Here is a 14,051-nt window from a genome sequence, read left to right on the forward strand (position 1 = left end):
TAATTTGTTTTAATTTTCAAAAAAATTGATGTAAATAAGCATATGTATTTTGTAAATTTATAGTGTGTATAAAATATCAGTTTATTAAATATACTTTCGGTGAGAAGAAGTTTATTTCCCTAAAGTAATATTTATAATCCTTTAACTAGATCTTTGTCTAAGAATAAATAACTTGACTTTTTTTTTTATAATTTTTATTTTTAATTTTTAAGCAGGCTATTAATCTTAGATATAATAGTTTGCCTGTAAAATTGTTTTTAAACAATATTTAGACAGTATAAATTTTAAAATGTCAAAAAACAATGGAGCTGAAGATATTAGAAACATATTCAACAGTTTAAATTACTCGAAACAAAATGAAGTTCTTAAAGATTTGCTGACTTTATGCACTTCAAAACAGTTGCAATTACTACACAATGAATCTAAACAGTTACTTGCTGTAAACTTTGTTAAACTTTTACCTGGTGAGTTAGTATATAGGATATTTTCACTTTTAACTGCTAAAGAGCTAGCAAGAGCGTCAATGGTTAGTTCTGACTGGAGAGAAGCCATTAATAGTGACAGTTTGTGGAAAAATATTATTAAAAAAGGCAAGCGTTTGATACGAGACAAAAGAGTTTTGTACCAGAAACAAACTTATTCTAAAGATTTACCCCATACTTGTTTGAAAGCATTTACCTTACCAACTTATACTCCAGTTATACAAAAATCTAAAGAACTGGAGCATATTTGCAAAAACAAAGAACTTTATACAAGAATTGTTCATCTTCATAATAATTGGACCTTAGGAAGGTAGGAGTTTTTTTTTTAGTTGTTTTAAACTACAAATCTTATAACTGATTATATTCATAGATACATAAAATGTGTTAAAAATATACAAAATTAACATTTATTTTGTTTGAGGTACTTCAATTTTTTTTATACCTTTTCCTCCTGTTAACATACTAGAATGATTTGAAATGTTATTATATTGATTATAAGAACATGCTATTAAAGTTATAGGAAGTATATGTAATACCTTTTACATTAATATAAAGTTTTAATAGCAATTAATATGTTTTTGATTTTCGATCAGCTTTGAAGTTATTAAATAAGTTATATGTATATTTTTATGTTAAGAAGTCATATGATTAAGCTATTTTAAATGATTAAATAATAATTTTCTATAAAAACGTTTGGCCTGGTAATTTTTTAGGTTATTTGCTGTAGTACAAGGTAAAAATTTCAAATTTTTCGAATAAATACTTTAGTGTTTTTAATTTATTGAGATTTAAATTTTATATATTTAAACTCTAAACAAGAACTTTTAAGAAACTTTAAGCATTAATTAATATTTAAAAAAGTGTAAAAATTAAAAATATATTCATTTAAACTTTTAAATTTAGTTATAAGGTTTTAAAACAACAAGAAAACTCAATTAATGTTTTGTTAAGTCAAACTATTTTTGATTATAGAAGTTGTTTGCCTTTCTTTGCAAAAAAAAAACAAGAAACAAAATAAATTTACTTTACAACAGGCTTACCAATTTTTCAGGCTAGCTTGTTAGCTCAAGGATGCTCTGGCCAGTTCAGGCTAATTTTTAAAACTAAGTCTTGTTTTCTGTTTTAGTCTGAGCTGTATTTTGTAGCCCTCTCTTTCTTTAATGGAAATTAAGTTTTTCATAAACTGTTAAATATCAATTAGCTGTCAAGTTTTCACATTTGGTACAATTTAAGTTTTTGAAATATTTGATAAAAATGTATATTTAGTTTTAATTATCTAAGTTTTTATAATCTTTATAAAAACTGTAACTGTTCAAAAATATAGTTTTAATTGTTTGCTAACAAAAGATCCTAGTGAAGTAACTTCACTGGAATATAAATAAAAACAAATTATACAGTAATCTTCCTTTATTCTACCAACATATGTTTCTGTGTGTCAACGAATCAACACACTTCAACTGGGTTCTGTAAAAAAATAATTACTGTAATGAGAGAATAGAAGCATAGAATAAAGTAGGTGTATATATGTTTTCATAAAAATAAGATATATTCTACAGATAATAGTTATTAATAGGTGAAATGCTTAATATTAAATCCGACTGTTATAAAACTATATGATATTTGTAATTATTAAGTCTAAAATAAATAAGTAAGCTAAATTACACAACAAAACATAATATAAACAAACAACTTACGTTAATAGGAAAGATAACTAAATCAAAATTTACTGTCGTTAACTAACGAAAAAAATACATTTGTTACAACTAATAATTACCTCACAATGTAAATGAGGCCACCTAAACTATTCAATTTGTATTGCAAGAACGTTAATTTTGTTTTTATGTAATCTATTTAGAACAAAAATAAAACATTAACCATTAGTTAGTAAATCAATAAAATTTAATAAAACTTAACGACGCTGAAGGCAATAAAAGTCACAGAAACTCGGTGTAACATGTATATTATATATTAAATGTTAGTAATGATTGAATCAAAGTTATGTAGGATTAGGAAGCAGATTTAGTTCAAATGTAAAAATCAAAAAGTGAAAAAATGAAAAATTAAACTTTAAGGAAAAAAATTAAACTTTAAGGAAAAAACAAAACACAAAAAACATAATTATTACTAGGCTTACAATGTACTGACCGATAATTAATTTGCAGCGACATACATAAAATCATAATGACCTGAATTAAATATATAGTAAAATAAATAATAATAATAATAATAATAATAATAATAAGTATACAAATAATGATAATAATAATAATAATAATAAGTATACAAATAATGATAGTGGTAATAAGAGTAATAGTAGTAACCATATTAATAATAACAATGGCAATAGTATTAATAATAACGACATAACCAATAATAGTAATAGAAATAGTAATATTAATAAATATGATAACAATAATAATTATGATAATAATAGTAATAATAATAATAATAACTGTAGTAACCGTAAAAATATCAATATCTGTAATACTTATAACGATGAAGTAATTAAATGTGGTTTTAAATTCAAGAACAATGTAGGTAAAAATTGTAACTGCCGTAAGTCGAATAAAATAAACTGTCCGTTACATGGTAACTGCTTAATTAAAAATGTTGTGTATAAGGTGCGTGTTAAATGTAAACTTAGTGAAGATAAAAACAAAAACAATAATAATGTTAATGATAATAATAAGGATAAGGTGTATATTGGTTCGACAGGAGGTCACTTTAAAGATAGGTACACCGGGCACAAGTATACTTTTAAGCATGTAAATAAAAAGAATAGTACAAGATTGTCAGATTTCGTTTGGCAGTATTTTGATAGGTATGGAACCAAACCAGAAATGGAATGGAGCATCCTCCACCACGCCAACAATAACATCAGTAGTGCGAGCAAGATCTGCCAAATATGCAACCTTGAACGAATGGCAATTTTAGCAGAAGATAGTAAACAATTACTAAATAAAAGACGTGATATTTCAAACAACTGTGCACACAACCGACGGTTCTTCTTCAAATAACACCTTGGCGCCTTCTCACCTTTCATACTTTTCATTCACCTTCCACATACACACACACATTCACTTAACATATATTAATATAATTATATATCCTAAGTAACATATAGTTTTATTCATTTATTTTTTATATCTATTTCACACAAGTCACTTTCTATTCTCTGAAATCTCATATATTCACTTTACCCTCCGACTATAATTCTTCACACCTTTATATGTTAAGTTCCAAGTTTAATTGGAAGCCTGTATTCAAATCACAGATAAACCGTGCTTTTTTTACCTACTACGCCCAAGAGAGCTAGTAGGTTTTTTACTGCAGGTTTATACTTAGCATATGACTACCTTGTTGTTTTACATTTTAACTTTCACATATAACACAATTTACTTATTAAATATATAAAATATCTGTATGGGATATTTAAATTAAACCACCGACTCTTACTTTACCAATTAATTATTTTATTAATTATAAAATACTATATATATTTAATTCAGGTCATTATGATTTTATGTATGTCGCTGCAAATTAATTATCGGTCAGTACATTGTAAGCCTAGTAATAATTATGTTTTTTGTGTTTTGTTTTTTCCTTAAAGTTTAATTTTTTTCCTTAAAGTTTAATTTTTCATTTTTTCACTTTTTGATTTTTACATTTGAACTAAATCTGCTTCCTAATCCTACATAACTTTGATTCAATCATTACTAACATTTAATATATAATATACATATTACACCGAGTTTCTGTGACTTTTATTGCCTTCAGCGTCGTTAAGTTTTATTAAATTTTATTGATTTACTAACTAATGGTTAATGTTTTATTTTTGTTCTAAATAGATTACATAAAAACAAAATTAACGTTCTTGCAATACAAATTGAATAGTTTAGGTGGCCTCATTTACATTGTGACATAATTATTAGTTGTAACAAATGTATTTTTTTCGTTAGTTAACGACAGTAAATTTTGATTTAGTTATCTTTCCTATTAACGTAAGTTGTTTGTTTATATTATGTTTTGTTGTGTAATTTAGCTTACTTATTTATTTTAGACTTAATAATTACAAATATCATATAGTTTTATAACAGTCGGATTTAATATTAAGCATTTCACCTATTAATAACTATTATCTGTAGAATATATCTTATTTTTATGAAAACATATATACACCTACTTTATTCTATGCTTCTATTCTCTCATTACAGTAATTATTTTTTTACAGAACCCAGTTGAAGTGTGTTGATTCGTTGACACACAGAAACATATGTTGGTAGAATAAAGGAAGATTACTGTATAATTTGTTTTTAAAAACTGTAATAAACTTTTTGATACCCTGTTATTAAATTGTTGTAATAACAAGGATTATGATAAACATGTTGACTAACTATCCTTTTAACTTCACATCTGTATAGTTTATTCAGCTACAACAATGAAATCTAATTTTTATTAAGTCTGCTGCAAACAAGAATTAAATGTGAGATGAAAATATTTGCAAGCTCTTTTATAAACTCTAATTAATTTATTACATTTTTTAAAATTTCTGACTAGATCATAAATATATCATAGTTAGTTTGTACAAACAAACACCATCTAACACCCGCTAAATTTTAAGTTTTACAATAGTGCTTGGTTGCCACTCTTTCACGCTAGTATATGCTGGTATAAATAGTGTCACAATATATTTAAGCTGATTAACAGTTTTTTTTTGTTTTTGGAAAATGCGGGTAAATTTAAATAGCTTTTTTTTAAGAATGTGTTTCTTAAAATTTTTTTCTAAATGTTTCTATTAAGTTTTATTGTATTTCAATAGTTTAAACTTAAATTAGAAACACTCTAGCACCTTACGTAGTATAAAAGTTTACAAACTAAGATAAAATTGTAAAATATAAACTGTATTTATAAAAATAAAACCAGTTTTACTAAGTGTTACTTTTTTTACCTGTTTTTTGTATTTTTTAAAATATATTATGTTAATAATTCTTTAAGGCTATTAGATTTTCAAAATTCAGTTTAAATACTTGACAGTAATGTGTTTCAGTCTATTAACTCTTAGTAGTTTATTTATTTAAATTTGAGTTTCAAAAAAATCTTTGAAAAGACGACAAATAGTTATTAAGAAGCTATTAGATGTTCATCTGTAATCAGTTAATTTATATTTTATTTGGTAGTAGATGAGATTTTTCTATTTAAGAAAGCTTTTCGTGAAGATTTTCAGTGTTTTTATAATTGCTTATATTTTAATTTAAAAGCACTAATAATTATCTAAAAATATTTTTTTGAACTAACTATTCTAATAATAAAATAATAACATTTAAAAATCAAGTATATTGAATTTTTTCTTTGTTATTTTTATATAAATTTTACTAGCTAGTACTACTTTCACTAGGTATGTTTCTTCTACTTACAATATATATGTTTAGATGCTCAATAGGGTGCATCTATTGCCCTGACCCTCGAGTTTTCAAATGATTTTTTTAGCGTGGGAAATTACATAAAAGAAACAACACAAAAAATATAAGCTTCCTAGCTTTTACCACCGTTGCACACTTTACATTTTTCTGAAAACAATCCATATGCAAATTGTATGGGACCTTAAAATTCAACTTTCAAGTTTTTAGCTGCAATTTTTTTTACACATTCTACACGTTTTAGGCGATTTGAAGAAAGTTTTATGGAGGCATTTTTTGGTTTTCTGTACTTTTTTATCGTTTTTTATTATTTTTAATTATTTGCATAATTTTATAATTGCCTCACAGTACAATAGTTAATATATATTTTTTTAATTTTAAACAGTATATCCGTTCTAATGCTTTAGTTGCAAGTATTGTTTTCTTTGTTTATTGTTCAAAGTTTTACAAGCCTGCTAAATGTAAGTATATTTATTTGTTTGTTTAAGTTTTTAAAATTATAATATTATTAAGTAGGTTACATTTATCAAGTATTAAGATAAACTAAACTGATAACACTATGATTTTTCGAAATTGATAGGTTTAAAGTATAAATTTTATCTAGTTTTTTTGTTTATGGCATGTTTGAAAAATTTTAAAGATTTTATTCAACTGATGATCTCCTTTGATTAGGTTCAAACGAGTGAAACATTGTATTGTTAATAAAATCTAAGACTTTGAATTGAATAAATCTTTAATAAAAATCTTTAATAAAAAAAAAAAATGAATAAAAATTAATTAATAAAATACAAAAAAGAAGAAACAAAGTTACCAACTAAAGGTATGGGTTAGGGATAACGGTGATAGTGAAAATAAAACTAATAATAAATTAAAATTAATAGAATTAATTTTTTTTTTAATTTCAACCCATGCAAAAGTGTCTTAGTGCAAAAGTGTCTTTGTACATAAATTACCTTTAGTGTAAAAGTGTCTTCGCACAAAATTGTCCCTTTGTGCTTATTAGACACCTACCCAATTATACTCTCTCTGAAATTTCCCCATATGCTGGAAGGGGTAGGTGTCAAGTTTGCACAAGCGTGCAAAGTTCCACAAGGGCACAAAATTTCACGAGGGCACAAAAATGCACAAAGAAAAAATTGCAAGCAGAAACTTGTGCACAAATGGTCACTTTTGCATGAAGACACTTTTGCACGGAGGATCAATTTTGCACAAACACATTTTTGCATGGATTGATTTTTTTTTATACCACTAACCCTTACCCTTGGTCAGTAACTTATTTTTTTTCTTTTTTTTTATTAACTATTTTTGTTAATGTTTTTTTGTATTAGTTATTATTTGTTTTTTATTTTATTTTTACTATCACTGTTACCCCTAACCCTCGGTTGGTAGCTTTTTTTTCTGTTTTTTTCTTTAATTTATTTCTATCTATTTTTCATCTTTTTTTTTAATTAACTTTATTAATTTTATTTTTACTATCACTATTTTATTTTTGTTTATAACTTCTTTTTACTGTTTTTTTTTAATCTGGTGCAAAAATTACGCTCCGTGCAAAACTGTCACTTGTGCAAAATTTACCCTTGCTACAAAATTGTGTTTGTGCAATTTTGTCCTCTAGTGGCCACCTATAAATCATGTTACTGAATGTCTTTATAACCAATAAGAACATGTGGGTTACTTAAGTTACTAAACATTAAGGTTATAATAATTTTACAAACCACACTCTAAACCATAATAAATAATAACATTTACTTTACTAATACTGATATTTTACAATACTTAAGGTTACTCTATATTAGGGGTGGGCAACGTAAATAATTGACGGGCCTGATCCAAAAAAAATAGTCCTCAGCGGGCCGGAGCATTTCAAGTAAGTGATCTACCGGATTCAGTTGGATCCTTTTTTAGATCCGGATCTTTATTCAAAAATGTTTTCCGGATCCGGCTAAAAACTAATTTTAGACAAGGTTCGTATCCGAATAGAACTAACTTCAAAAGACTTGAATCCGGCTAGATGCTAATTGATTTGGTGTTTTAAAATTATGAATCAATTTATTAATTACCAATGTTCTCAAGTATAAAATTTTTAGTTAATATTTATTAAGTACACATAATTCTGTATTTGTTACAACTCTGGACCGAATTAATACTAGTTAGTTTTATAAAATCAAAAATTTACTTACTAAAAGTTACTCGAGTCTAAGATTTAAAACTAAAACATTAAAAAATTTTATTTATTTAAAATTATCTAATTTTGGTAATCCTTGGCTCGAGACTACATTAATAATATTATTCAGAAGTTAACTATCATTCCAATATTAAACTACTATCTTTTATTTAAAAAAACTTATAAAGATTCATTCAAAATTTTGTTAGATTGTAAACTGTTGTTACAAACATACACAGATAAATTTCCTAAACAAAACATACTTAAAGGTTATGAGATATTGTTTTGAAATATTGTCATCAGTTGGTCATCATTAAACTTAACCATTTAATTAATCAAAAATTCCTTAATTAAAATATCAATAGCAGAAAAGAGTGCAAACTGTAGTATCTACTTGAAATATTCTACTAAAATGTAAAGCTGAGCAGTTTTACTTAAAGTAGGTGTCAATGTTATTAAAAACTACTTTTCTTAACATTTATAAGAACAACTCACTACACATCTGGGAAAGACATCAATTTTTTACATGTCGATTTTCATGAAAATCATTATGTTAGGTAAGATCATCAAAGTTAGTTCAGCAAACAATTTTTTTAGATAGTTTGAGAAAAAATTAATTCAACTGACTTGAAACAGAACAAGTTACTATAACAAAAGTGTTTTTATTACTACAAAAGTTAAAAGCCATTTTAAAAAACGTTTTCAGGTTAAAGTCTTGAAGTTTATTGAAAATAATTTTAAAAAGGTTTTGTACAAATTTTGTAATATTTACGTTGGCTTGTAGAATTTCATGTAAATTTTGAAAATGCCTAGCGGGCCGGATCATCCACTCGCGGGCCGGATAAATTTTGTCTGCGGGCCGGATTACGTTTAAATTTAAAAAAGGTTTGGGGCCGGTCATTTTGACTCCGGGGGCCGGATCCGGCCCGCGGGCCGTACGTTGCCCACCCCTACTCTATATGAACAATTGCGAACACTAACAAATATAAAGAACCCTGTACAACATAAAAAACTTTATGATTTAGAAATTATTTGTAATGTTAATAAACCTTAAAACACTTTTAATTCTCAGAGGTAGATATTTAAGAATGTGGAAAGTTTTAATTCTCAGAGAAAGGTATTTAAGAATGTATATAATAATATTACATTTAACTGTATATAATTTAATTCAAAAAACTACTTTGAAGAAATAACAATGCTAAATTATCACTTTATATAGCACAAGAAACCAATACAAGTGTCTATTAAGGAATTACATGTTTACTGCAACAAGGCTGTGGTACGACTCTCTCCACCACTCTCTATGGCTGGTTTACACAGCTCTAGTCTAAACTTTATTCAAAATCACATCAGTGTTTTTTCTCTTCTAATTATTTTTTTCTATTTAAACCTTACTAAAATTCCATCAGTATTTGCACGTGTCTCATTCTTGGATTTTCACTCAAACACAAAATGGTTCATCAAACACAACTTGATGTCCCGTTACATATTTATAAAATAACTGTATAAAATATAGAAAAAATGCTTTTTAACTATTTTTTTTGCGTGGGTTAACAATTGATTTCTTCACATTAACTTTATGCACATCCAAAATTTATGTATAAGCATTCATACATCTTTTAACTGAATCTATTTTAGCAGACTCTTCAAAAATGTGTTAATTTAATCCAACAATCAAAAGCGCATTTCTTTAACCACACGTTTTCTGCCATGTTGATGAACTTTTTGTGAGACTTTTGTTCAGGGTTGTTAGCAGACAGAAGCTTCAATATAATTGATTTTTTTTTGCTCCATACAAATTTTCTAGCCATGTTCTACAAAATATTTACTTTTATTGTTTTTTTATGATTTGTTTTAGGAAGCTGAGGCGTTGACAGTAGGTTGCATCATATGTCATCTTCATTAGTTCTATAAAACTAATTGTCTTATTTGTATTTTTGTCATCAATTTTCTAATCTTAATAGTTCATAAGGCTAAAATTAAATCAATTGAACTTTTGAAACAATTTTTTTATTCAAACAAAAATAATCAGACTTTAAGCATTTGGTTTAATTATAAATAAATTTTATTTTTCATGCTTTGTTAAATTTAGAATTGTACTTTGTTACAATCTATAATTATATACCTTAGTTATGCTGATAAAAGTAAGAATTTTAAATGTGTTGTAGTATAGCATTAAAGAAAAATTTACTGAAAAAGTACAAAAACTGATAAAAAACTTTTTGTATTTGTAAATTGTATTATTATTGTAATAGTTTTATAAGAATATTATTATTAAATTATTTTATTATATTTTATTAATAATTTTATAAAAAGAAGTATTATTTTATAATTTTATTATACTATTATTAATGATAGAATAAAAATATTATACTATTATCTTTCATTAAATGTGAAAAGATAAGCAGAACCAAGTTTAAAAATGTTTAACATTTAGTATTTAATAAAAGGGTGAAACAAAGGCATGTTAATTAAACCACATAAGATTGTTACTGTTGCTACAAATTATACTTCCATAGTTTTTTAAAATCTTTACAAAATAGTATTTCCGTCCATAGATAATTTATTAAAATAACTGCTATTTGAAAAATAAAATATTAAGGGCATAAGGGGGGTCCAACATTTTTTTTTACTAAAAATAAAATTGGATCTTGTATGAAAGCTGAAGTACAAACTACAAGCCAGTTTTTATAGAATTGAAAAATCTTATTTAACTTTTGAGATATTGTAATTTTTATAAAAAGTTTCCAATACAAACATATGGATCACAAATTTTTTGAGGTCAATTTTCTCGGAAATTTAAAAAATACTAAAAATCTATCTTCTCCTTCGTTTTTTGAGCTAGAGACCTCAAACTTTCATGAAACGTTCCTTTTATAGTTTAAAATACTTTGAATGTTGGAATTTTAAAAATTAAAAAATTAGATTAAAAATAAAAAAAAATAAGTAGTTTTTTATTTAATAAAAATTTATTTTTCAAAAATAAAAAAAATCCTACATTCAATCTTTTTAAAGTTTAATAATGCAATTTCCGTTAAAATTTGAAAAAGATTGCTTAAAAAATGAAGGAGGAGATATATTTTTAATGAAATGGTCTTTTTTCTCGTTTTTAATTTGCGCCTTCCAGTAGGAACCTATTGAGGTCACCGGCTTTGATCGCTCATATCTCAAAAGTTACTTTGATTTTTTTCAAGCGGTTAAAAATGTCTGGTAGCTCAGATAAAACTCTATAAAATAAGATAAACTTGTAAAAATCATGTTAGAAACCCCCTATGCCCTTAACTTTATATTTTCTAAATTAGATAATAATATATTTTCTAAAAACTTGCTAGAGTGTTTTGAATGTATCTTGTTATGAGTTAACAAATCCAATTTTTTTTCTTATTGTATATATACTATTTGTTTTATTCACTACCAGTAAATTTAACTACTTATCAGCTGTAATGTACTTTTATTTTCATCTTCTTCATAAAAATTTAGGTATGTTGTCCGGCCCACAATGACGCTGCATAGCAAAAGCATCACCTGTTCCCAGCTGCACGGTGATATTTTGGCTACTGGAAGCAAAGATGGCACGACGGTGTTGTGGGACATTGTTACTTCATCTCCAGTTTTGAGTTTTTGCTACGATAAAAAACACGATTGGCAGCAGGAGCCGCCCGCTTCAAGAGTGGAAGTGTCTTGCTTGAAATTACACAGCAATCTCATTGCAATAGGGCATGATGACGGTTATGTGTCTATTTTCAACTCCAGCACTGGTAAGTTTTACGGTTCCTACAAAGACCCTGCCAATAACAGCGTTGTTTCCATAGAGTTCAGCACAGAAAAGCAACTTATCATTGCTTTCGAGTGCAGCACAGTGGTGTGCTTTAATCTATCCAGCCAGAGATGCAAGTATCGGTTTGCCAATCTTCATGGGCTGGAAGAAATAATAAAAATGGAATGCAACTCCTTGTTTTTCGTAACCTCGTCGTACGACAAAACGTTGTGCTGTTGGGAAGTTGAAACCTGTTCCAAAATATACACCCAGGTAGAGCACCAAGATTACATATCAGACTTCAAGCTAAAAGGAGGGCAAGTAGTCAGCTGCTCGGGAACTGAGGCAAAATCTTGGTACGTTCTGTCCGCCGAAAACAGCCACGAACAAGTGAGCACAACTTTGTACGGCCACCAGTCTCAAATATACTGCGTAGATTTCAACGACAGTTTTATTGCTGCTGGGGCGTCGGACAGCACGGTGATAGTGTGGAACTCCCTGGGAAACGTGCTGCACAGGCTGACGTCGCGCCACGTTGGCGTGGTGCGGTGCTTGTTTCTGAACGGGGACTTTTTGATATCTGGCGGCGACCAGAAGTGCGTTTGCGTGTGGAGCGTGCTGACGGGGAAGTTTCTCAATCAAGTTCACAGAAATCCTTGCTCGCTGAGGTTCATGCACGTCAATGACAACAAGCTCGTTGTTGTGTCGCACGAAGATAAAAATCATGTTTCCGTCGTTTGTTATTGGTGATGAGCTTTAAAATTTTTTAATTTTTCACAAATACTTCCCATAGATGAATTTTAAATATGCTTTTATGAACACTTTATTAGTCAAACTGTTAAATAACAAGTTGTTTCTGAAAACTATTAGTTTCAATAAACTATTAAATTGAAATAGTCATTTACACTGTAATTTCTTTTTAACATTTTGAAAATCATTTCAATGCTTTTTTAAATAAATTATGTTTATGAAAAAAGTTTCAAGTTGCAAACGTGGTCAATTTATATAATACATTGTATATTTTTAAAGTTAGAGATTCATTAAAAGTGTTTAAGTTGATCTAAAATATTACACAGATCGTGTTTAACAATACACAAACTAGTTTTAAACAGAAAAATGGTCATGTATAGTTTAACTGACCTATATATGTAATCAAAATAAAGTAAATTTTGTATTTTCGCTAAACAAATATACATATTAATAAAAAGTTAAGAATTTATATAGTACATATTAGCAATAAAAGGTTCTTAAACAAGTTTTATTGCAAGAATAACTTTAGCTTGTGATTCTTGGTAACAATTTTATTTTTATAAAAATTAAGTTGAAGTTTAAAAAAAAACTTTTTAAAGTGTTATTCAAATAGGTTTTATAAATATTATTTTAAAGATAGTAACAATATTATATTACTCAAATCGTCTAATGGATATGTCAATTTTTCTTTGTGATTTAATTTTAAAGATGGTAAAAATTAATCAAAATAATAATTATGATTAAAGTTAACTAAATATAAACGTGTAAAACTCAAAAAAAGCATTAGGTATTTCCGCCCGGGCAAAAATTTAATTAAAAAATTATAAGAGACATAGCTTTAGTGTAGTGAAGATGACTTTTATTTGCATTGATTTTTTTATAAATTTTTGTTTATAAAACCTAAAATAAATTTTTACTTCCATAATTGTAACTATATTTTGTCTTTAACAAAATCAATAAAATTTAGATAAAAGTTAATACAGTGCTTCCTCACTAATCCGGACCTCGCTTATCCGGCCGATTTTTAAAAAGAAGTAGACTTGTTTAATTCAGCTAAGATCTATGGTTTATTCGGAAAAAATGTCTAGTTTGATTCAATAACTAAGAAAGCAGTCTATAGTAACGTGATAACTTTTGAAAAGTTAAACTTGATGTTATAATTCTATTTTTCGCGCTATCCAAATATAAAAATACCAAACCGAGGGCTAATCCAACCATCTAATTATTAATAGCGATGAAACCAGTTTGTATTTTAAAATGTTGCTAGGACATACGTTAGTATTAGTACACAACCGACCGAATGAAACAGAAACTATGTGCCGAAGGCATATGATGTTTTTAGAAATATTTTATTTTTAAAGTTGAAACAACAGTAGGCTGTTTTAAAAACAATGTTCCCTATTTTTTCAAAACAACTTTGTTTATTCGAAGGAGTTAATTTCTTTCCGATGCGTATATATCGGCCTTGTCTTTCAAATATG

At 26.9% G+C, this 14,051-nt stretch overlaps 1 protein-coding gene across 1 annotated transcript; it reads left to right on the top strand.

Annotated features, from left to right (window-relative positions):
* The first annotated feature begins 276 nt into the window (after positions 1–276).
* On the top strand, positions 277–12,774 carry LOC145840565 (uncharacterized). Its single transcript, XM_082947866.1, has 2 exons — positions 277–792; positions 11,544–12,774. Exons 1-2 carry the CDS (start codon positions 290–292, stop codon positions 12,568–12,570), a joined length of 1,530 nt encoding a protein of 509 aa, XP_082803992.1. The 5' UTR covers positions 277–289; the 3' UTR covers positions 12,571–12,774.
* Positions 12,775–14,051: the final 1,277 nt, after the last annotated feature.

Source organism: Thalia democratica, chromosome 7 (assembly GCF_965202585.1).
Source record: "Thalia democratica chromosome 7, ktThaDemo2.hap1.1, whole genome shotgun sequence".
Classification (NCBI taxonomy): Eukaryota; Metazoa; Chordata; class Thaliacea; order Salpida; family Salpidae; genus Thalia; species Thalia democratica.